General features: G+C 41.6%; 1 protein-coding gene across 1 annotated transcript in view; it reads left to right on the top strand.

Moving 5' to 3' along the window:
- USP34 (ubiquitin specific peptidase 34) overlaps positions 1-21,783 on the top strand; it is a 210,217-nt gene that overhangs the window by 73,940 nt on the left and 114,494 nt on the right. The window contains 9 exon segments of the mRNA XM_006016759.2: positions 7,024-7,113; positions 9,628-9,723; positions 11,626-11,708; positions 14,447-14,601; positions 16,027-16,140; positions 20,255-20,354; positions 20,535-20,694; positions 21,143-21,269; positions 21,375-21,522. Coding sequence (XP_006016821.1) covers positions 7,024-7,113; positions 9,628-9,723; positions 11,626-11,708; positions 14,447-14,601; positions 16,027-16,140; positions 20,255-20,354; positions 20,535-20,694; positions 21,143-21,269; positions 21,375-21,522 — 1,073 coding nt within the window.

Here is a 21,783-nt window from a genome sequence, read left to right as displayed (position 1 = left end):
GTAAGTACGTCTTATAAAAGTTGCGCTCGAAGACGGGAAGAGGTGGGCGGTGGATCAGGCCGCCAAGCTCCTCTGGATCTCACACAGGGTTTCTGTTACCCTGCCGTGTACCCAGAGTCCCCACGAGATGGATGTGGAGTCCTCTTCGGCTTGGGCGGAAACCGCTCAAGCCCCTTATACGGCTAACAAGCCAATCGTTAGCTGCCACATGTGAATAATTTAGCACTAGCCAATCACGGGGAACGAATTTACATACCAGTGGCAGGAACTCTTTTGCACCGTGCATTCCTCTTGCAACATGAGCAATGCACTCTGCAAAAGAAGCTGCAGAAAAGGCGGGAAACTCGTCCCTGCACTGGGGTTTCCTCTTGCTATAGGAAACTCTCCCGTGCAATGCTCTGCAACTTGGCGGGGATAATTCTGGTGCCGAAGCGCACACACACAATCATGCCTTTTGGGTCATGACACACAGTACCTTTCTTCTAGCCTTTGGGAGAGAAGCAGCTGCAGCAGAGCTAAGTAGCAGATAGAACAAAAGCTTGTGTAAAACTCCATATGTAAATAAGAAACAGGATACAAGAGAAATTATTAAGTATCCAATAGGCAGCAAAAATGCAGTAAAAAACTGATGATGGAAGGACAAGATTCTTTAGAAGGGTTATTATTACCTGTGAAGTTCAGAGGTTAGCAAGCATTAGGTAAGTTATAAAGAACCATGAAGTTATTGTCCTTAGTACATAGTGTCCAGTAGGCTAATGAATTTCTGTTCCCACACTTGTCCTGTAAAGGTGCTGGATAGATTTCCTTTGAGCTCAGAACTGTAAGATCAGACATGGAGAGACTTCTTTTCTGTTGAAAAAATTATCTCCTAATTGTGTTCTAGGCTAAGTTCAGACAGTCAAAAAGCCTCAGGTTGAATCGATTCAGTCTGTGGAGGTTTCTCTAAACTGCATACATTGAACCAATAAGCAAGTGAACTCACATTCACACCTGCAGCCAGATTCCTGCAATGGCCCATACCAGTAGCTTGGAGGTGATAGAGCATGCCTCCTGGCCTGCCAGCTACTGCTAAAGGCACCCAAATGCAGCTGAGCAGGGCTCATACTTGATTGACTGCCCAGCACACCCCCCACCCCTCAAATTCTTGTGGTCCCCCCCGCTCCCCCCCGGGGGGAATGGTCCCTATAGCCAGGGGCTGGCCAGGTCACCCAGGTCCTCTGAGCCCTGCCCCTAGCGCAGAGAGGGGATTCTCCCCCTGTCCTCCCCCATCAATAGACTTAATATTAGACTTTAGGGTGGAGGGGAAATCTCCTCTCCCCCTGGCCCAGCACTGGAGCCCCAGCCAGGTGCTGCCTGGCATGCAGGGAAGAGGAGGAAGTCTGCAGCTCTGCAGTACACAGTGGCAGTGCAGTGGAGCTGTAGGGCAGCCTGGGTGCAGGCTCTGGGTGGGTACAGCAGGAAGGGGGGGGGGAGTGGGGGCACACTTGTGCACCCTCCCACAACCCCCATCCAGGGCCCAGAGCAGCTGGGCTGGCAGTGCTAGGGGTTTGGGGAAGGCAGCCCTGAGCCCTGGTGGGGCTGCCTGGCACCCTTGGGGCCCCACTGCTCAGGGCAGGGTGGGTCAGGACTACCTGGGAACTCTGGCATGAGCCATCTCTGGGCCTGTGGGTCCCTACATATCCCTGGTCTGGGCCCCCAGGGAGTGCTGTGGCAGTGAAGGTGGCCCTGCATCTTGTGTCTCTGGATGCAGCTGCTGCAAGCAGGGGTGAGATACCTGCAGAGCCACCTCCTGCAACCCCTGGCCCATGCAGCACTGCACGCCCAGCCCAGCACCGCCAGAGCCTCAGTCGCGCCCAGTGCCACTGCCAAAAAGAGCAGAGCCACTGCTCTCCTCCCTGCACCGCCTGGGCTCCTGACAGCTCTGCTGGTCCTGGCGGGATGTGCATCTGTGTAGCTGCAGTAGGAAAGTGGGATAGGGCCCACACCCACTCACATCTCCCATCCGTGGTCCCGAGCAGCCAGGCTGGCAGCGCTGGGTATTTGGAGAAGGCAGTGCTGGGCTGCGGCAAGATTGCCTGACACCCTTGGGCCTGGGGTGAGTCGGGACCTCCTGGGACCCACTGGGGAAGTAAGTGGGGAAGTTTAGGCCAGGGCCACAGCAGCTGCCCCCACCCTGGACTACCTGTGGCCATCGCTGCTGGGGCAAGGGTGGAGTGTGCTTTAGTGAGAGATGCGTCTTGGGCCCAGGGCAGCCCCACAGAGACCCCGTTCAGATTAAACATCCTGCCAGGGTGTGCGAGGGTCCCCCCTCCCTGGGCTCCAGACCCCACTGTGGGCACCCCCCCTCTCTGAGCTCCAAACCCCACGCCCACAGCCCCTACACCTTCACAAATTCCACCCCCCCCAACCACACAAAGTATCTGCATAATTTTGCAGTATTTTGAGGTTTTTCTGTGCATTATTTTGAGTTTTTAGCTGTGCAATTAAAATTGTGATTAATTGCAACTCATTTTTTTAATTGTGCAACTAATCGCGATCAAATTTTTTAATCATTTGACAACCCTACTTCCAACATATCTTCCATATGTGACTGACTGCTCTAGCATTAGTCATTATTACCATTTTAGTCTGAGCTGCTTTTCCAAAATTTTATAACATATAGTTGTTACGTCTTGGTTTCCATTTGGTTTTTAAAGTACATCTGTTAGCAAGACTGGTGAATTTGATCCTGGTGACAAGGTTTCATAATCTATAGTTTGTGTAAAAACAGCACTGGAGAAAACAAAGAAATCCTTTAAAATATATGCTCTAAGAGAGAATACTCCCAGTATGTAGTTTATATATAGTTTTTATCCATCAGCATTTTTTCTTAGTTATTTATGATCATTGGAAGTTAAGGTCCAAAATTGGACCTTATGCTACCGGACATATCCAGTAAATATGTCCAGAATTGTATTTGATACTAATTTCCAGTTGTTAGACGAGGAAGGGAAACTGTAACGGAACTTTTTTTTAATACAATCTGTGTTTTCTCCACTAGTGTTCTAAATGAAGAAATACTGCAGCAAGGGTTAGAGGAATCCCTAAATACCTTTTCAAAATCTGGATAACATTAACCTGGGTACTCCAGTTTCATTTTTTAAAATGATTGGGCACTTTGACTTTCAGTGGGACTTGAGATCACAAGTTCCTAAATCACGTATGAAAATAAGACTTGAGTGGCTAAATGAGTCAACCTGGTCAGTGTAATTCTTAAATTATCTTTTCCTTTTTTTAAATAATATGGGCCATAATGCTTCTGTTATGAAAGCTGGCAGTTAGTACTTTTTATTAAAAAAGAAAAAAAATTACACCTTAAAAGTGACTTTCCAGTCCTGATTGCCTACTAAATTCATATGGAGGTTTTTAAATAAAAAGGCCTAATTTTGAGCAATTTACCCAGTTTTAGCTCCCCATTAAATCAGTAGGAGCTGCAGCTCTTCAGCATCTCTTAAAATCAGGTCAATTTTATTAAGGCCTTTAAAAATAGATGCTGTCACTGAAAGCTTCCATCAAATGCATGGCATTATTTCCGAGCATGGTGTTGGCATTACTTTTGACAATCTGCCATTTGTTTGGCATATCTAAAAATGGTATCTGATATGTGTTGTTCAGGTTGCTTTCTAAGTAGGTTGCTAGAAGCATAACTAGTAATGTTTGTGCCTTGGGCCACTATTCCCCAAACCTAGCTGGCCACCTTTATGCCCTGTTCTGAAGCTGTTGCTGCTGCCACTTCCCTCACTGCAGATTGCCATGGTTGAGTACCACTGCCAGTGGCAATGGGCAACAGGGAATTTACAGGAATAGAAGTGGCGCCTTCAGTAGGGGTTGGGGAAAAGAGGGTTACTATACCCAACTGCTGTTACTGCCACCATAGTGCAAACTCTCTGTTGGTGCCCAGGGGTGGTACTCTATTCACCCACCCCTAATTACATTACTGCAAGTTGCAAACATGGAGACAGAAAATTGCATGTTTACTTAATCTCTAGTATTTTGGATTATTGGATCTACCAATTCAAGGAACCACTGATATAGAGTTTTGTGTACTCCTATACGGTTGCCCTTTCTGTGTGGGATTTGGGGGTGTCTACTAGTGATTTTCCCCATAGTACATAGCTGCAACAAAGCAGTGTGGCCGATGGTGATCTATAAAATTGCTTTCGGGCCTTTTGTGAGAAGATTGCTGCTCAAGGCTTGATTCTAGATATCTCTTTTGTAAAATAGTATTTTATTATTACTAAATCAGTTGTACTTTATTCCTTAAATATGTGTATATCTAAATAAAGAGAAATATACATACACAATATGCTAATTTATAGTTACATTCATCTAGAACCATTTGCACTTCAGTAGACATTTGTGAATTGTATTAACTTTAGTAGAACTTGCATGTGCACTTTTAAAAGTTAGAAAAAACCCAGTTAAGCACCTGAAGAATAGGTCTGTGCAAAGCTTTGGGTGCTGATTCAATTCAGAGGAGATTCAGCCCAATTTAGTGGCTGAATCTCCAAACATGAATCGAATCAGGAGATCAGTAAAAAGGTCTGAATTGATTCGAAGCTGTCCAAATTGTTTTGGACAAGATTCAGAGAGCTTTGGTGATTTGGGCAGTCCTCGCTCGCCGCCACAGGGAGCTAGACCCGGACTCAATGCCAGTAAGTAGGGAGCAGGGTGGGGGCTGGAGGAGGGGACCATAGGGGGAACCCCCACCAGGCCCCATCCTCTGCCTACTCCTCTAGTCCCCTTGAGCGCCCCCGGCCCCCACCCACTCTCCCAGCCCCAGCTTCTGGTTCTTTAAAAAAAAAAAAGAGGCCGGGAGGCTGGGGCCGGGTGCAGCAGCCATGAGGGGGGCCTGGGAGAGTGGGCAGGGGATAGGGGCTCATGACAGAGCCCCCCACGCAGCATGAGGCAGTGGGGGGGCAGTGAGGATCACCCCCCACTGGGCAGCAGCCGGTGAGTTGGGGCTTTTTTTTTATTTTCTTTTTTAAAGAGCCTGGAAGCTGGAGCCAGGCGGGGGCAGCCATTGATGGGGCTGGGAGAGGAGGTCTGTTTGATTTGGCCAATTTGATTCGGGACAGTGATTCGAATTGCTGTATCGAATCTCTGTCCCCTGAATTGGCCGAATCCAAAATGAATACTAGATGCTTCACCCAGGCCTACTGAAGAAGCTGTTGTAAGCATAAATCCTGTTTTACTGAGGCAAAGGAAGTTGCTGATAGCAACTTACTACCTGTAACTCAGAAAACCATTAGCACTTGGAGGTACCCATTACTTTCTAATTTGGCTAAAGTCCAAATCTAAATGACTTTCTGAAAGTGATTTTTTCAGAAGTATGCCAGGGTAGTTGCTCGTTATGGGAAGTTCACATTATTTTTCGCTTAGAATCTTTATTTTGTAATAAAACTATTTTAAGTGACTTCATAATCATTAATACATAGTTTAATTTAAAAACAGTTACTTTCTGCTGTTCCAATGCAGAATCACATTTTATCAAGATTCATGGAAGAATCTTGTTTAGTAGCAGGTTGACTGGATGATATATAGGAAATAAAGCTAGATAGATATTTATTAAACTTTTTCAGTCTGTTTCTTATAACACAACCAATTATAGATGGCAGCATGTAAAATAAATACAGATATATTATGCATAAGAAATCAGAAAAGACCAGGATACATAGTGCTTGGATTCCTATGTATTAAGTATCGTGTTGTCATCACACTGATTTTCATGGTGTGTAAGAAAATGAAACAAAAACAGTTTTAAAATTAAGGAAATCCGTGCCAAAAAGAAAAAGGGCAATCAGGGTGGATAGAGATAACGAGAAGAAAAACAAGTGTATGGGCTTATCTCTTGCTAAAAGTTATTACTTTTGATAGAAGTAGGACAAACACAGCCTTAGGGTATTACTATTTAGAGTCCTCAACAAACTGGTTAAAAATGATTATGTCATTCATAGAGGCAAATTCATCAAATATATCCACTGCAAAAAATATCTAATAAACATCTTAAATTATGAATTATCTTGGCTTCATTGTATAAGAGGAGATATTGAACTATTCCTTGCTCCAGCTAGGAATCTTCAGTTGGCTCTGTGCCTCCTAGACACTTGTGTTATAGGCACTTATGCTGTACTTCAGACAACACAATGATAAGTGAAAGCTACTTCTGGTTGATTAAGCAGCCAAGCTTTTTGGCATTTTTCCTATTACACAACTATTCTTTCCGCAAAGAACTTTATTCCTGGTAAGATGCATCATGTAAACAAATTTTGGGTGTTTATTTTTTTTAATGGAATTAATTTTCCATCTCAAATAGCAAGGTGTGCAATATTACTCATTGCTATGTTTTTGGGTTGTTGAAGGCAATTAGTCTTTCTCATACATGCATAGTTGTGGTTATATTGGCAGTTTGGGACAGATCCTGTCCTGCTACATAAACATCACATTACTAAAAGGGAAGCTGCATCCGTTTTTTCAAAATTTCAAAAGAAGGTGTATTACCTCTCTTCATGAAACGTGGAAATTATGAGTATGGATTTGATGACATATATTTTGACATTTCAAACTTCTGGAATGAGAAAAAGCAGTGCTAATGTATTTGATACTTGTTCATAGTTTTTTTTCAATGAGGCTGTGCACAAGGTATTAAATATAAACACGTAAACTATTGACAGACTAACCCCAGTTCATTAGATGATTGCACACAAAGTAAACTTTACCTGAATATGTCCAATACTTTTCATTCAGGGCTGTCAAACCAACTGTCCATAAGAGGCTAACATGCAGGCTCTGGGTTCTCACCCAGCTACCGCTGCACGCATTGTTCCAGGAGCAGCCATGGTCTAGTGGCTACTCTTGCTCCTTCAGCTTCCACTGCTTTCATTTGAATAGTTTCATTGTAAAACACGAGCCTCTCAAAGTAACTTCTTAGTTACAGATTTCAAGTTATAAAAATTAAAATCTTATTCTTTCCTTTCCTTTTAGATCAGTAGTAGTTTCACTTCGCCTTCTTCCAAAGTTATTTGGTACCTTTCAGCAATTTGGGAGCAGCTATGATACACACTGGATTACAATGTAAGTAAAAAATACTAATGTCCTTTTCCCCTGTAAGAATGTAAGGTCCACAGGTCTATAAAGCTCAGTACTCTGTGGGAGTGGCTACATGTGCACTTTAATGCACGGTAGCCTATTTTACTGTGCATTAAAGCATTGTGTGAAAAACAACTGCTAGTATGCTAATGTGCAGTAAAAATAGGCCATGGTGCATTAAGTGTCACTAAAAAAGCGTGCACTTTCACTACTGCACATTAGGAAAGCGCGTTAATGAATGTGTAGATACACTTTGTATCTTACAGTGGCACAGCGTGACTGCTAAGTGGAAGAGTGCTTATGCACGGCCTTTCCAGACTGATCTGTGTACCTGTTCCTCTTCCCTTCCAGCATTTAGAGCTGGAATCCTAATTTGGAGCTTGCATCCTTGATTATAATGTTTAGTACCCACTGATGGACCTATCTTGAATTAATTTATCTAATCCTCTCTTGAACCTTGTTTAAGTGTTAGCCTCCCCATTGTCTCATGGCAGTAAGTTTCACAAAAGGATTACATTTTGCATGGGGGGATCCATTGTGATGTCCAAGGAACCATTGGGAACAGAGCTGCTTTGATGTGGCTTAGGTTGATAATGACCAGTTGCTCTCAATGACTGCTGTCAAATGGAATGAAATGAGTTTAATTCTTTGTCTCATCTTTGTTGGGGTTTTTTTTTTAATAATATGAGCATAATTTATGCAAAGGCTCATGTTTGGGTGGGTTTGTACCTTTAGATCATCACAAGTAGATCCATCAGAAAATTCTAGAAGGGCATGGATGATGTGTATGGACAAAATTGTTTTACTAGAAACTGCTCTCTTTGTTTTCACTGTGTATCCGGTGCCTTTCAGCAATAAAAAAATCACTTAAAAATATTCTGTTTTGACAAAATGAAGGAACTGTACAGCTGTATTGCCATATTGGGGGGAAAAAAACAGGTCAACTTCCTAGGCTCGCAGAAGCTTGGAGCTTACCTAGATTTAAAAAAAAGACATAGTACATGGTATCTATTGTTCATCAGCAGGCCATGATTCAGCAAGGTATTTAAGTTCATGCCTACCTTTAAGCATATGAGTAGTCCCACTGAAGTTAGTGGGTGACCTTAAAACTGGCCCATAACTTACACTCTGGGGAATTATGCAATTATGTGCCTATGCAATTTTGCATATAAAAGGCATGCCCTTGCATACTTTTGCATAATTTAACCGTGGCGGGCTTTGTGCCTCCACCTTCACGGGGCTCCCAGCACTCCAACTGGGAGCGCCAGGATGTGGAGGCACAGAGCTGTATGACTGGACATCTGGGTAAGTGGAGAGAGGAGCTCCTGCCTGCAGGAGATGGGGGAGGTGTAGGGTTTGTGGGTGGGTATGGGCTGTGCACCATTGGGCCTGCTGGTTCTGGGCCTCTGCATGGGGCTTCCAGTCCTCCAGTGGGAAACCACATGGGGAGGCAAGCAGGAGCCTGCCTGGCCTAACGGTGCGCAACTCCATGCCTCCATGTGCAGCTTCCCACCCAGCCCAGTGGCACACTGCTCCCAATCCACACACCATGGCCCTCCCAATCCGCAGCCCTCCATGTGGGGCTTCTGGCACTCCAGCAGGAAGTGGCACATGGAGGACATAGCTCTGCCTGGCCCAATGGTGAAAAGCTTCTACCTCCAGTGCCATGAGCCCCATGTGCTGGCCTGAATCCCACCTGGTCTGGTCTGAAGGGGCATGCCAGCAGGCCAGGCCAGCTCCGTGCCAGCGTGTGCAGGCCCTAGGACTTAGCCGGAGGACCATGCAACTGGTGGGCTCTGCCTGCTGCAGCCATGTGTGCCGCGAGGGCCCCTGCCTGCTGCTGCTGAAACGCTAGCGGTGGGGGCTGTGCGCCACAAACCCCACACCCCTTCACAATTCCCCCCACAAACCCCATGCCTGCCCACAAACCCCACATACTTCCATACCCACACCCCTTCACTATCCTCCCACAACCCCCCCACACACCCCAGCCATACAAAGTACCTGCATATATTTCTAAAGAAGGTTCAAATAGTGTTACATTTAGTTTAATTTGTGTTAAAAAAGGTAAAAGTATATTTGCATAATTTTGAATATTTCTGTACATACTGCTGAATTTTTCTGTGCATAATTCCCTAGAGTGTAATAACTATTTAAACATATGGGTGAAGTCAGTGGATAACTACTTATATTTGTAGATAGGCACATGCTTCTGGTCATTGTCAAATTAGGTTCACAATGAGCAGATCTGATGGGCTCTGAAGGGAGTTCTTTCCTCTTAGACATCGTCTTGAAAATGGTGATTAGCCTAGGAATACTTAAAAATGAAGATTAAGAACAGAGAAACTCAATAGAGAATCCTCAAGGTTTTACAAGTGATGGGAGCATTTTCAAGGCAGATAGAAAGTGATTTGTTTACTGTTAATATGTACTTGAACTTCATTACAATATATTCCTCAGGGGAAAAAAATTAAGCTTTTCTCCTTTCAATTGGAACAGGTGGGCAGAAAAGGAACTTAACATGATGAAACTTTTCTTTGATAATTTGGTACACTACATCCAAGCAGTTAGGGAAGGACGGCATAAACATGCCTTGTAAGTATAGTATGTGCGCTGGTATTTGTGAGTATTGAATATTTTTATATATATTTTAAACACATTGAAAGCACATTTGAACAGTGTGAATTTAAACAGTTGAAATATTTAGTTATTAGTAAGGGTCACATTTGAAACTTTACCCAAAGCTTTGTTCCTTCCTACAGATGAGGCAGTCAGATAGCTCTGTAATGAGATCTGTTTCTAAAGTTGTTTTGCAGTTGACTGAATATTTATTCTTAAGTATGAAATAGTTCACAGCAAAAAACAAGCTATTATATTGTTCCCCCTTTTCCTTTTTATCTTTATTGAGTAAGTGACTTGCAGCAGATGGGAAATACAATATTTGTAGGCAGTAAGTATGTGCAAAGTTTCTCACCAGAAGAGTAATTCTATCTTTAAGCAGCTGGAAGTTCAAATATTTTTCAGCATTTGGTAAATACATGAGAAATTTAATCCCATTTTGCTAGCGTGTAAACAGAGGTTGCAGTTCTCCCAGGGAAAAAAAAGCATTTTTGTCCTGGGTTCCTACGTACTCTAAGTATCTGTGAAGTATGCAAGAGAAGATGTGGTAACACTTGCCTACACCAATGCTGTGTAAGGCTGTAAATTAATTGCAGGTCGATCAAGTTAACTGGGAGTCATTCCAGAGACAAACCTGTTCGGCTGTGTGGTCTCTCTGGTCCCCTACTGATATCAGAACAGCTTGGAAGGGATGTGTATTAATAGTGGGCTGCTTGTGTCTTAATCTGAGGCCAGGTACAGATGTTCCATTTGTGTTGAGAGAACCTTTTCCCCTGGAATAAAAAGGAGAGCATAGAGATATTCAAGGCCTGCCTTAAAACCCAGGACAATCAAGACTGGCTTAAATGAAATGTCTGCTTACAGCCTTAGATACTGAGTACAAACTGCTTCAATTCAAATTGTGCGAAATATATACAAAACTTGCCTGATGACTGCCTATTAGGGGTGTGCAAATCGGGGATAGTGATACGATTCATTGATTTGGATCACTGTACCCTATTCAGTTTGGCCAAATCCAAATCTGAAGATTCGATGCTGATTTGGCAAATCACCAATCTGGTGATAGACACAGCTTTAAATGTTTTTTCTACATACCTCAATGTACCAGGCGTGGCTCGTGAACACTGCAATGCTGGGGCAGATGGAGTGTCCCACAGGAGCGCGGGGGAGCCCCCTGGCTCCTCCGGGGAAGGCGCTGGGGGTCCCCCCCCTGCACCTTCCTGGCTTGGCGATTGGCCACAGGGGTTCCCCAGGTGCTCCCACAGACCCAGGAGGCACCTGTCGCCAAGCCGGACGGGTGTGCGGGAAGCCCCCCCAGTGCTTCTGGTTCACATCCGGGTCTGCTGCCGAGTGCACCGGGGAGCCCCCCATGCTCCTGTGGAGCACTGCATCCACCCCAGCATCTCAGCATTCACGAGCCATCTGGTACCTTGAGGTATGTAGAAAAAATATTTAAAAGTGTCTGTCTGAATCACTGAATCTTTACGAATCTCTCCGAATCGATTCTGAGGGTTCCAATTCGATTTGGAGAGATTAAAAGGTCTCCTGATTTGATTCATATTGAGAGATTCAGCCACTGAATCGAGCCGAATCTCCACTGGATCAAATCGGGGACCAAAGCTTCGCACAGCCCTACTGCATATCATCTCTTTTTTCCCCCCAAGTACTGTATATGTTGCTACAATTTTTATGGCTGGAGTGTAGATTATTCCTTGACCTAAGTTTCAGGTTTTAAAAACAGAATAATATTAATGAGAGAAAATGTTGTTGTATTAGCTCAAGTGTGTGTATGTTCAGAGTTGTGTGTTGAAGGATAGTAAAGTATTGATGTGAATAAACATCTGAGAAAACTAACAAATGGTTTTATTTCAAATATAGGTACAGCCATAGTGCAGAAGTGCAAGTGCGACTTCAGTTCTTGACATGTGTTTTTTCAACTTTAGGATCACCAGATCATTTCAGTGAGTTTTTCATGTCACCAGACATTTAATATCTATCTTTCAAAACTTGCAGTTAAACACATTTACTACTTAATAATTTAACCTTTTTTTTTTTTAATGGCCATGTAGCTTGTTCTTGTAGCATAGAACTGAAAGTTAGGAGTTTGATAATCTGTTTCCAATTATGCTACATCAAGTTATTTATCTTTGCTATGGTCCATTTTTCATACTATTGATATAATAATAATTATTATTTAAATAGTATTACTATCCTTATTCTAATAATGTATGTGTTCTTTAAATTGTGCAGGTATTGTAGGATTTCAGTTTTGTCTGTAAAGATACGTTGGATGTAAAATACTAGATGAGTAAAAAGTATTATTTTTATTATATTATTATAATTTGAGAGATTTGTATGAAATCATTTTAAAGTTACAAGCAATTTGTTGGAATGGTGTCTTGTATGTAAAATTATAATTATATTTAGCGACATTGAAATAACCTTTTAAAATGAAAATAAAATGCTGGCTTTGTTGATTGAGTTGATATATGACTTTCTGGTGTTTGTAAACCTCTGAAGACTGTATATACATATCTCTCCAGAAGAAAAGTGGGGCTGGTGAAATTTATCTATTAGTAAAACCGGATTTCCAACAGCAGATTGAGATCAAGGAGCCTTTCACAGAATATTTTGTGTGTCACTACAGCAGTACATGCTTTGCAAGACCAAGAAGTTAGAAAAGTTTATATGGCAATTGGAAACAGATGCAGACAAATAAATTCTGAATGTTGACGCTAAGTTTGAACCATTCACATTGCTTTCCTGAAAACAATTAATAAATACAAAAATATTATTGGAGGAGCTCTTCTACTTCTATGGCATAATAGAGAAAAAGTTTAGAGAATACTCATTCAAGCTAACCAGTTGCTTTATGTAATTTGTGTTGCATCTTGCTGATGATTCTTAGAAACAGCTGGATAGATGGATAAGCAAGTTTTTCAACAACAAGAAAATCTTGTGCAGAATCTTTCAGAAACATCAAAGAAAATTCAACTGCCACATAACAACAAATGAAAATGAACAATCGGACCAAATTTCTACTACTTGATAGTGGATAAGCCTGGAAATCCTATAGTAACTCTTCGAGTAGCTAGGATCAAACAATAAAAACTGCCATGAATGAGATCCCAAGTCACATGATTCTCCAGTACTGCTTCTCTTGCATTTAGATAAGGCAGCATCTGCTAGATGATATACTGTGCTGCATATCCAAACTGTCATGTCAGGTTTCTGCAGATTTAGTAATGCACTCTCCTGAAGTTAACATGTTTCATTTAAAATATTTTAAAATATTATGTTGTTGGTCTCCTGGCAGAATCTCTACTGTTACTTACAGAAAGGATATATAACCCATATGGCCTACAGCTAGATTACAGGGGTGAAAAAAGTATATAGTCTCCAGGTGGTTCTGCAGTTGCTTGCCAGAGCTTTCTAAATAACATTTCCCCAAAAGTTTCATGTTAGATATAAGGTAGTAATTAATAAGATCATCATTATTAAGAGACATTTTATCAGCCGCTTGGTTTCACTCCAAATAGCATCTTGCCAAGGAAGACGTGATTATCCAGTGCATTCCAGAATTGTCATTGTTTTGGTGGCCATGAAATACAAGGTTTCATTTTGCAACTTATGCCATAGATCTTCAACTACATAGAGAAAATCTTGCAGAAAGTGAGAGAAAATATTGCTATTGTTACCTGCTGGTGTGGTATTGCTCCTGCAGCCAGAAAACTGAAGAATCTAACCCAAATTTGTATGTTTATCCAGACATTCCTCAGCATGAGGAAAATGTTAATTTCAAGTCCAAATGAGGATTATCTTTTGAAATTGTACTGCTGATAAGAACTTCATGGATTCCATGGTGCGAGAAAAAAGAGACTGCTAACAGACAAGCTTATAACTTGAAAAACTCTCTCTGCCATACTACAAGTGCACTTGCTGTAAGTGCATTCTACACAAGCTATACTATCTATGGCATTCTAGACTTCTTCCCATCATATCTTGTCTGTTGTAGGTTGACTCTGTCCATGTGATCTGTGAGAATAATAAAGGCATGGAGGACATTTAGGATCCATTTCCTGTATCAGTTGTTAGAGGAGAACATATGACTGGCCCCAGCAGTCATTAGGTTATGGGACAAAAGAGGAAGGAAAATATTAGTAGTCACAGGCAAAAAGTATTGTAATATATGGTGCCAGTGATAGAAGAGTTTTGATGTGTTTCCTTGAAGAAATCTGGAATGTAACCAGCACTACAACCAGCTAATTAATGCACTACTTTGATGAAAGTTAAATTCACAATTGATCTCATCTTGAAGGAAGTATTGGTGAAATCCTGCAAAATATTATTTTTGACCACAATCTTAATTTTCAATTAAAAAATGAAGTCCAGAATATAGAAGCTACCCCTATTTTGATAGGTGTAAGATCCCAAGTCAGCCCATGAGAGTAATTGTTTGTATAATTACTGGCATAACCAAGAATTAAAAGTCATAGCACTCCTTTGTTCCCTCCAGTCTGCACAAAAGTTCTGGAGAATGGGATGTCCGTGGTGAATTCTTTGGCTGCTGGTTTTTTAAACTTTTCAGCTTAACAGAAAGCTTTCTGACATTCAATGTATGTTCCTATTTTAGGTAGAATATTTAAATTTGTTTGCTGTTATGAAGGAACATTTTAAACATTTTTTTTATTATTTCTAGGGTTGAGTTTAGAACAAGTGGACATTTTATGGCACTGTTTAGTAGAAGATTCTGAGTGCTATGATGATGCACTACATTGGTTCTTAAATCAAGTACGAAGTAAAGATCAGCATGCTATGGGAATGGAAACCTATAAGCATCTTTTCTTAGAAAAGGTATAGAAAAAGAATTTTTATTTGATCTGATGAATTTTACTTAGTGTCTTCATCTACAACAAAATGATTTTAACATATTTAAAATTATTTCAGTGGGGCAATCCTTCCCTTTTTACAGCTTAGGGGGCCCAGATGCAATGGAATTATTCCTTTGCACGGTAGGGGAAAAATATATCCTATTTAACCATCCCTGTTGAGTCTTAGAGTCAACCATAGAGTCTTAGTGGGCATGTGTGTGGTGGGTATTAGAACAGGACAGGACTGTACAGAGGAAAGCCAGGATTGTCTGTATATGATTACACTATTTCTGTCTTCTGTACATGGGAGCAAAAGAGGGATCAGTATTGTAGAAGTGGCTATGGTGCTTCTTTAACTGCTTTACTGACTTTTAAAACTCATTTTTCAGCCTTTCTCACGTTGCCATGCCCTCTGTTCTAACCTAAACCTCATTGGCTTGTCACTTGGTGCAGGATTGCTAATTAAATAGCAATTGCCTATTATAAAATCTTATTTTTTTATCTACTGACTTCCTGTCACTTTATTATTATGGCACATGGTATGGCTTGTGCTTCCTTTGTCATTGAATCTGGGGAGATGGGAGGGGGAAGAGTGCCATTTTCCCTTTTTTTATACCCTCTTGTTTTGACTTTCTTTAACCTTAAATATCTTACAGCCTCAGTCTTCAATTTATGAAGGAAGTTAGATCTTTTTCTGAAGTAATCATATTGACAACTAAAATTCCATGCTTTCAGGATAGATCATCTAAACTGAACCATATTATTTTAATCTGGGAAAAGAAAATTTTATCCTTCTGCTCATATACTTGGAAATTACATCTACAGGGCTGAAAAGTAGATTTCTACTTTGTTCTAGACTTTAAGTTTCCACAAATCTTACAGTATAAATCAGCGAGATTCATGTGATGTTTTGAATGATAAAGTATATGGCATAGTATGTTGTTTCGTTTTTGCTTTTTATTGCTAACTACTTATAAGTAGGTACAAAATGCAAACTGCAAAGTAACAAATACTGTACACCTAGTTCTGCGATTCCAGTTATTGTCTCCAGGCATCATAGTTACTTTAAAACTCTGAAACAGTGTACATTACCCAGTCATCCTATTGTTGACAAACTGCTAATGATACAGTATTGAAAATGTTTTTGTCCCCTCTAAACTGTTCTCAGGGCCAAGTGGGATGGGTACAGAGCAAGAAATGCACAGTGGAGTTATCAGTGGTTTAATTTTTGTGTAAAGTGCTAATAGACTTATATTTCTTATTGAAACATAGTTGGACTGACTTAAAACTTGTTTGTTTTGAAGATGTGTTTTTATTCTTTGTTCTGATAGAGTAAATGCCCTGAAATATTGTCAACATTATAATTGTGAATTTTCTTTTCATAGTAAAGCAAATTTATTTTATTTAGATGCCACAGCTGAAGCCTGAAACTATTAGTATGACTGGTCTAAACTTATTCCAGCATTTATGTAACTTGGCCCGATTGGCTACCAGTGCATATGATGGGGGTTCAAACTCAGAGGTAAGTATGGACTTAATGCTATTATTGCCTTTCTTTCCTAAGTTAATTCTCTGTGAATGGAATACCCTTAAGAATAGTTAGAATGATTTTGTACTGGGGGCCGTGCATGGTGTTTTGGGAACACTGAAATTGTGGATGGTACTCCACTTTTTAGAAGGGGACAGCATGTGCTCTCTTCTAGCTGATATGGAGATGAGAAGAATTGTGACCAACTCCTCACTGTGTACCTTGACAGGACTGCAGTTGTGTGGTTTGTGGGGTGTTTTTGATTTTATGAATGAAGAAAGGGGTAGAAACTACAAAGAAAGTGTTATCTCCATGTGTCCACTCCCCACTGTCCATGTAGCTATAGTTACTTACACTCTAACCATAAATGTAATATGTTAAGTGGCATAGTTGTTTAAGAGAGTAGATTAGAGTAGGTCTTACAATTTACATTCAGTTAATAAATGCAGGGTAGGTGATGGTCTTTGTACAGCACGTGTGACCCTTGTTAACAGTAATTTTGGCTAGAAACGCACCATAAAATAATATATCTTACATTTTATGTAGTATACTGTAATGTCCTTTTGGCTTGATGAGGTGCTTTACACACAAAACATCTCAGAAATGTAAATGCATGTGGGACGGCATTCAGTGACCTGCTATGGTGTGAAGGGGTGTAACAGCAGTTGAGGAATACTGTTTCTTTAGAAAGAAAAGTGCAGTGGGCAAGGTCTTCAGTCAGAGGCAGGTAGCTGAGCAAGGGTTTGCTATAATAGATTAAGCAACCAGGGAAAACTGAAGATGGGGCCACTGGGCTGTAAGTAACTTCTGGAGAGCGGTGTTGTGGCAGTGTAGAGACCCAGCATGGGATATGAGCTTATGCCAGAGATTGGTGGATTTATATTTGTCTATATTTGTGTTTTGTTTAACTGGTGGCTTGGGAGTGGCTATAAGGGGCTGGTCCTGTTCTAGGAGGATAATGTGTCTCCAAGTGAGAGAATTTTGAGTTCACTTCATGCTAATTTCTGTTCTTGCAAAAAAAGAAAATCAGAGATGTGTGCCAAACAAGGTCTCTGACTTTGTTTAAGTCTCATTTAAAGACTTTTTTGTGAAAAGTAAACACTTACCATTTGAATGCAACACATTCATTTTTTCTCTACAATGAAAAAAGACTTGTCAGTAGAATAAAAGAATGTTACAGTAACAGATATGTGATGATCAGGGGTGCACTGATAGAGATTTTTGAAGGTGATACCAATAGCTAATTTTTAAGGAGTCATATTGGCTGATACCGATTTGATTTCCGATACCTAGCCCAGCAGCATGGAGCGCTGCCTCCAGCTGGTAAATCTAGCGTGGTGGAAGGGGAGGGGGGAGGGAAGGGGCTGGCAGGGCAGATCAAAGCCCCCTGCAGTGAGGGAGGGTGTGGGGCTGGGGCTGGGGCTGGGCAAGTGCCCAGCCAAGGTGGGGTGGGTGCAGCATGGAGCTGCGGACCAACCGTTGCGGGGGGGGAGCGGTGGCTTGCGCTGCTTGTCTGGGAGCCACTGGCCCAGCACTTGCCTGCTTGTCCAGCGGCTCCTGCTGCTGCTCCTGCTGCTCATCTGGGAGGGCATGGGGGAGGGGAGGTGCTCCTGGCTGTACACAGGGTAGACTGGGGCCGGAGCTGTGCCAAGCTCTTGCCAGCGGGGTGGGGCTGCGCTGGAAAGTGGCTATGGGGAGGGGGGACGCTGCAGCCACAAATTCGCCATAGCCCCTTCCCAGCACAGCCCCACCCCGCTGGCAAGAGCTTGGCGCAGCCCTGGCCCCAGCCTACCCCATGCAGATCCGGGGGCACAGGTTTCCCCCCCGCCTCATGCCCTGCCAGACGAGGATCTGTGGTTTTGAGCAGTGCTTGCCCCTGCTCTGACCCCAGCCTCAGCTCCACACCCTTTCTCACTGTGGGGGCCTTGATCTGCCTCCCCCCAGCCCCTTCCCCCCCCTCCCCTTCCACCACACCAGACTTACCAGATGGAGGCAGCTCTCCACGCTGCCAGGCTGTGCTCCTTGCCACCAGTGGTACACTGCGGCTGCATGCGTGCATGGGCCATTTATTGGCCAAATTATTGGCCAGATATGTCCGATTTCCGATATAGTAACTTTTCTTTATATCAGTGCGGATCCGATATTGGACCGATGTATTGGTGAACCTCTAATGATGATGAGAGCCTGAATGAAAGTTTTAGCAGATGGACAGATAGGGAAAGGCTGTAACACCAATGTTATCAGACCTCTTGCATACAAATTACTTCTTGGACAAGATTATGCATTACGGACTCTCTGGGGTTCTTCTTAAAGTCCTGGAACCATTTCCAAAAAGAGATGTGAAGTTCAATACAGATGCCTTCTAGAGTAACAGTGTCCCTCACTTGGTAAAAACCAAAACCCCATTTTATAGTAGACTCTTCTAGTCACAAAAATAGACTGATATCTGAACATAGGTATGTCAACCCGGGGAGCTTAGAAGGGCCACCATAATATACAGGGAGTATATTCAAGATCAGAAAAGCTCCAGAACATTAACTTCCAAGATATGCAAATTAGTCCTGCTAATTTTTTTAGAATGTTTAGGATTACCAGAGAAAGCAGAGCATATTAATTCAGTCAGACATCACAGTGATTATGACATGTTACATATACAAGTTTGAAAGCATAGATTTTTCTCTTTTGGATATAATGACATTTTATCTGTGCTTCCACTGGAAACTCAGATCACAACATACTGCAAGTCTTACCTTAAGCAAAATGTCTCCATTCAGTTTCCATGAATTTTGAAATATAAATCGAATAGATTTATGTGGTATTTTGTATGATAAAATATGTGGCATCATATGTGGCATATGTTGATTAATAAATTGGGTGTGAGATCAGTTAGTCATTATCATAGGGATGCACTCGAAAAAACATTGTGCAAAAACTTGGCCAACAGGTTCTTGGACTAAGTGGTTGGAATGGTCAAAGTTCAAAATGCTACAGGTGACATCTTAAAAAAAAGGCCACAATTAGGTGGATCTATTTTGCATAAGTAAAAACTCAAGAGATAAGCAGACCAGTGATCACTTGGAGCAGACAGCGGTTCACAATTAACTGGCTTTGGGATTTTTTTTCCATCTTTCAACTATGTAGCTAAGTGGTTCAGAAGCTGATAAAAAGTTAGGTGGGAAACCTCATCATTGCCTAGAACTGGCCAAGAATGCTGTGGTACCTAGACCTAGTGCAACTTTCATGGAGTTCAATCCTTATTCCCAGCAAGCTGGATCTCCTGTCTCAGGGCTTGTCTATACTGCTGCTGGCACACCTCAGAGCCCTCCTGAGGAGTATATTCTGCCTGTTTGCTTCCACTTAATGCATACAAGTACCCAAAATAAGACAGAGTTTAGATTGCTCTGAGCACATGCTCTAAGCCCTGCTCTCAGGTTACTATCTTGGCATGTGTTCAGGGCTACTGTAAGCTAGCTATAGTGCCTTGTTCCTGGGGGTTGGCAGTAGCTGGGAGGCAGGACATGCTCCCTTGCCGTTGTTCCTCTTTGTGACATGGAGGTGGTGTAGACATGTCATCAGTATCTGCTACTGTAACTTGATCCATACTAACTGAGCTTTTTTGTGGCCCTTTCACCTATTTCTCTTATTCAGGAGTGTGGTCAGAGTTCTGTTGGTGCCAAGATAGAAAGATTAGCACCAAAGATTGAGGCTTTCCATCTCATTATTTATTCCTTATATATAATGGCTTAGGTATTAAAAAGTGTACCATCATCTCTTTTCCTAGTCTCACTGCTGTAAACTCACACCCACCCACTTATTGGGTAGATAGCTGAATTGTGTCAAGTCTCCTTAGGGCAGTCTATCTGTCTGAACCCACACTTGCATTTGTTTCCTGCTTAGAGGTATCCAAAGTTGCCAGCCTTTTCAACCTACAGATCTAATTTGCAATGAGGGAGGGACTTGGCCAAGTCAGTGGATTTTATGGACTATGTTGAGTTATCCATAGTACTTTCAGGGAGAGGTGCCGTGCAAAATGTCTCTTCGAAATAAGGAAGAGGTTTTTCCTATTTGTAACACATCTGGGTAACAGCTTTTTAATTTTTCTCCATAGTTGTGTGGTATGGACCAATTCTGGGGCATTGCTTTACGAGCACAGTCTGGTGATGTCAGTCGAGCAGCCATTCAGTATATTAACTCCTATTATATTAATGGTAAGAATTCTCAGTTTTACTTGAACCAAGGTATTAAAATGTCAGGAAAATTTTAGTTTTTATGTTTTGTTAAAATTAATCCTTTTAAAGATGCACAAACATTTTTCTTTTAAATGTAAGTACAAAATTTAACTGTTTTAAGTGCAGTGCTCATGTAGTTATTTAATATTGATCTTGTAGGTAAAACAGGTCTTGAGAAAGAACAAGAATTTATTAGCAAATGTATGGAAAGCCTAATGATAGCTTCCAGTAACCTTGAGCAAGACTCCCACTCAAGTCTCACCATTATTGAAAGAGGACTTTTAATGCTAAAGACACACCTGGAAGCTTTTAGAAGAAGGTAAACAAATCCCAAGCCGAAATGTACCAAAGACTTGTAATTATTTTCTTATAATTTGTACTTAATAGAAGTTTACAAGTTAAGATTGAAATTGTGAAAAATCAGATTTTTTTTTCACTTAGTTTTTGTTTTCTGGTGTGTAAAATGGGGCAATAATATCTAGTTTACAAAGGTGTCTTCTGAGGTTTAAGTGGATAAACATGGTTGGCAGAAAACCGTGGTGAACCCTATTGATGTCTCATGAGGTTTAAAAAAGTGGACATGTTTTTCAGGGTTTTTTATTTTAGTGGTTGTTTAACTTGAGAAACACTAGGAATATCAAGCCTTATTTTTCCATTTTTCTCTTGGGAAAACTCTGGAAGATCATAGCCATTTCAAGCATTTGATTTAAGTCAGTTTTGGAAAATATGCATTTCTTTTTATATTTGACTTTTACCTGCTTCTTAAGGTTTGCATATCATCTGAGACAGTGGCAGATTGAAGGCACTGGTATTAGCAGTCACTTAAAGGCACTTAGTGACAAACAGTCATTGCCACTAAGAATTGTATGTCAGCCAGCTGGTCTTCCTGACAAGGTAATTAAAAGAGTTCTGATTTTCAAAATGGATTTTATTCCTAAATCATTACACTTCATAATATCTGTTGTGCATTCTGGAAAAAAAATATGTATTGTGTTTCAGATGACTATAGAAATGTATCCAAGTGATCAGGTGGCAGATCTCAGGGCTGAGGTTACCCATTGGTATGAAAATTTGCAGAAAGAGCAGATAAACCAACAAGCTCAGCTTCAGGAGTTTGGCCAAAGCAGCCGGAAAGGAGATTTTCCTGGTAAGTTGTACGATACTCATAGCTATAGCTCATCTTCCATATTTGGGCATTCATATAGAGGGTAAAAGATGCTTCTTTAGGCTATCTAGGAAAAAAGAGCAAGCTTCACTTTTGGTTTTCTTTACATATTTGTGACCATCAGCAGCCTCATACTCTATTATTAAATACCTTATTTACTCAAATCCAAGGTGAGGTTCCCTCCACCCCCCCTATTCAGTGGGGGGTGGGAGGAAGCCCCTTGTCTCGGATTTAAGTACAAGG

This window comes from Alligator sinensis, unplaced genomic scaffold (assembly GCF_000455745.1).
Source record: "Alligator sinensis unplaced genomic scaffold, ASM45574v1 scaffold219_1, whole genome shotgun sequence".
NCBI lineage: Eukaryota > Metazoa > Chordata > Crocodylia > Alligatoridae > Alligator > Alligator sinensis.
This window is presented reverse-complemented; position numbering and strand designations above follow the sequence as displayed.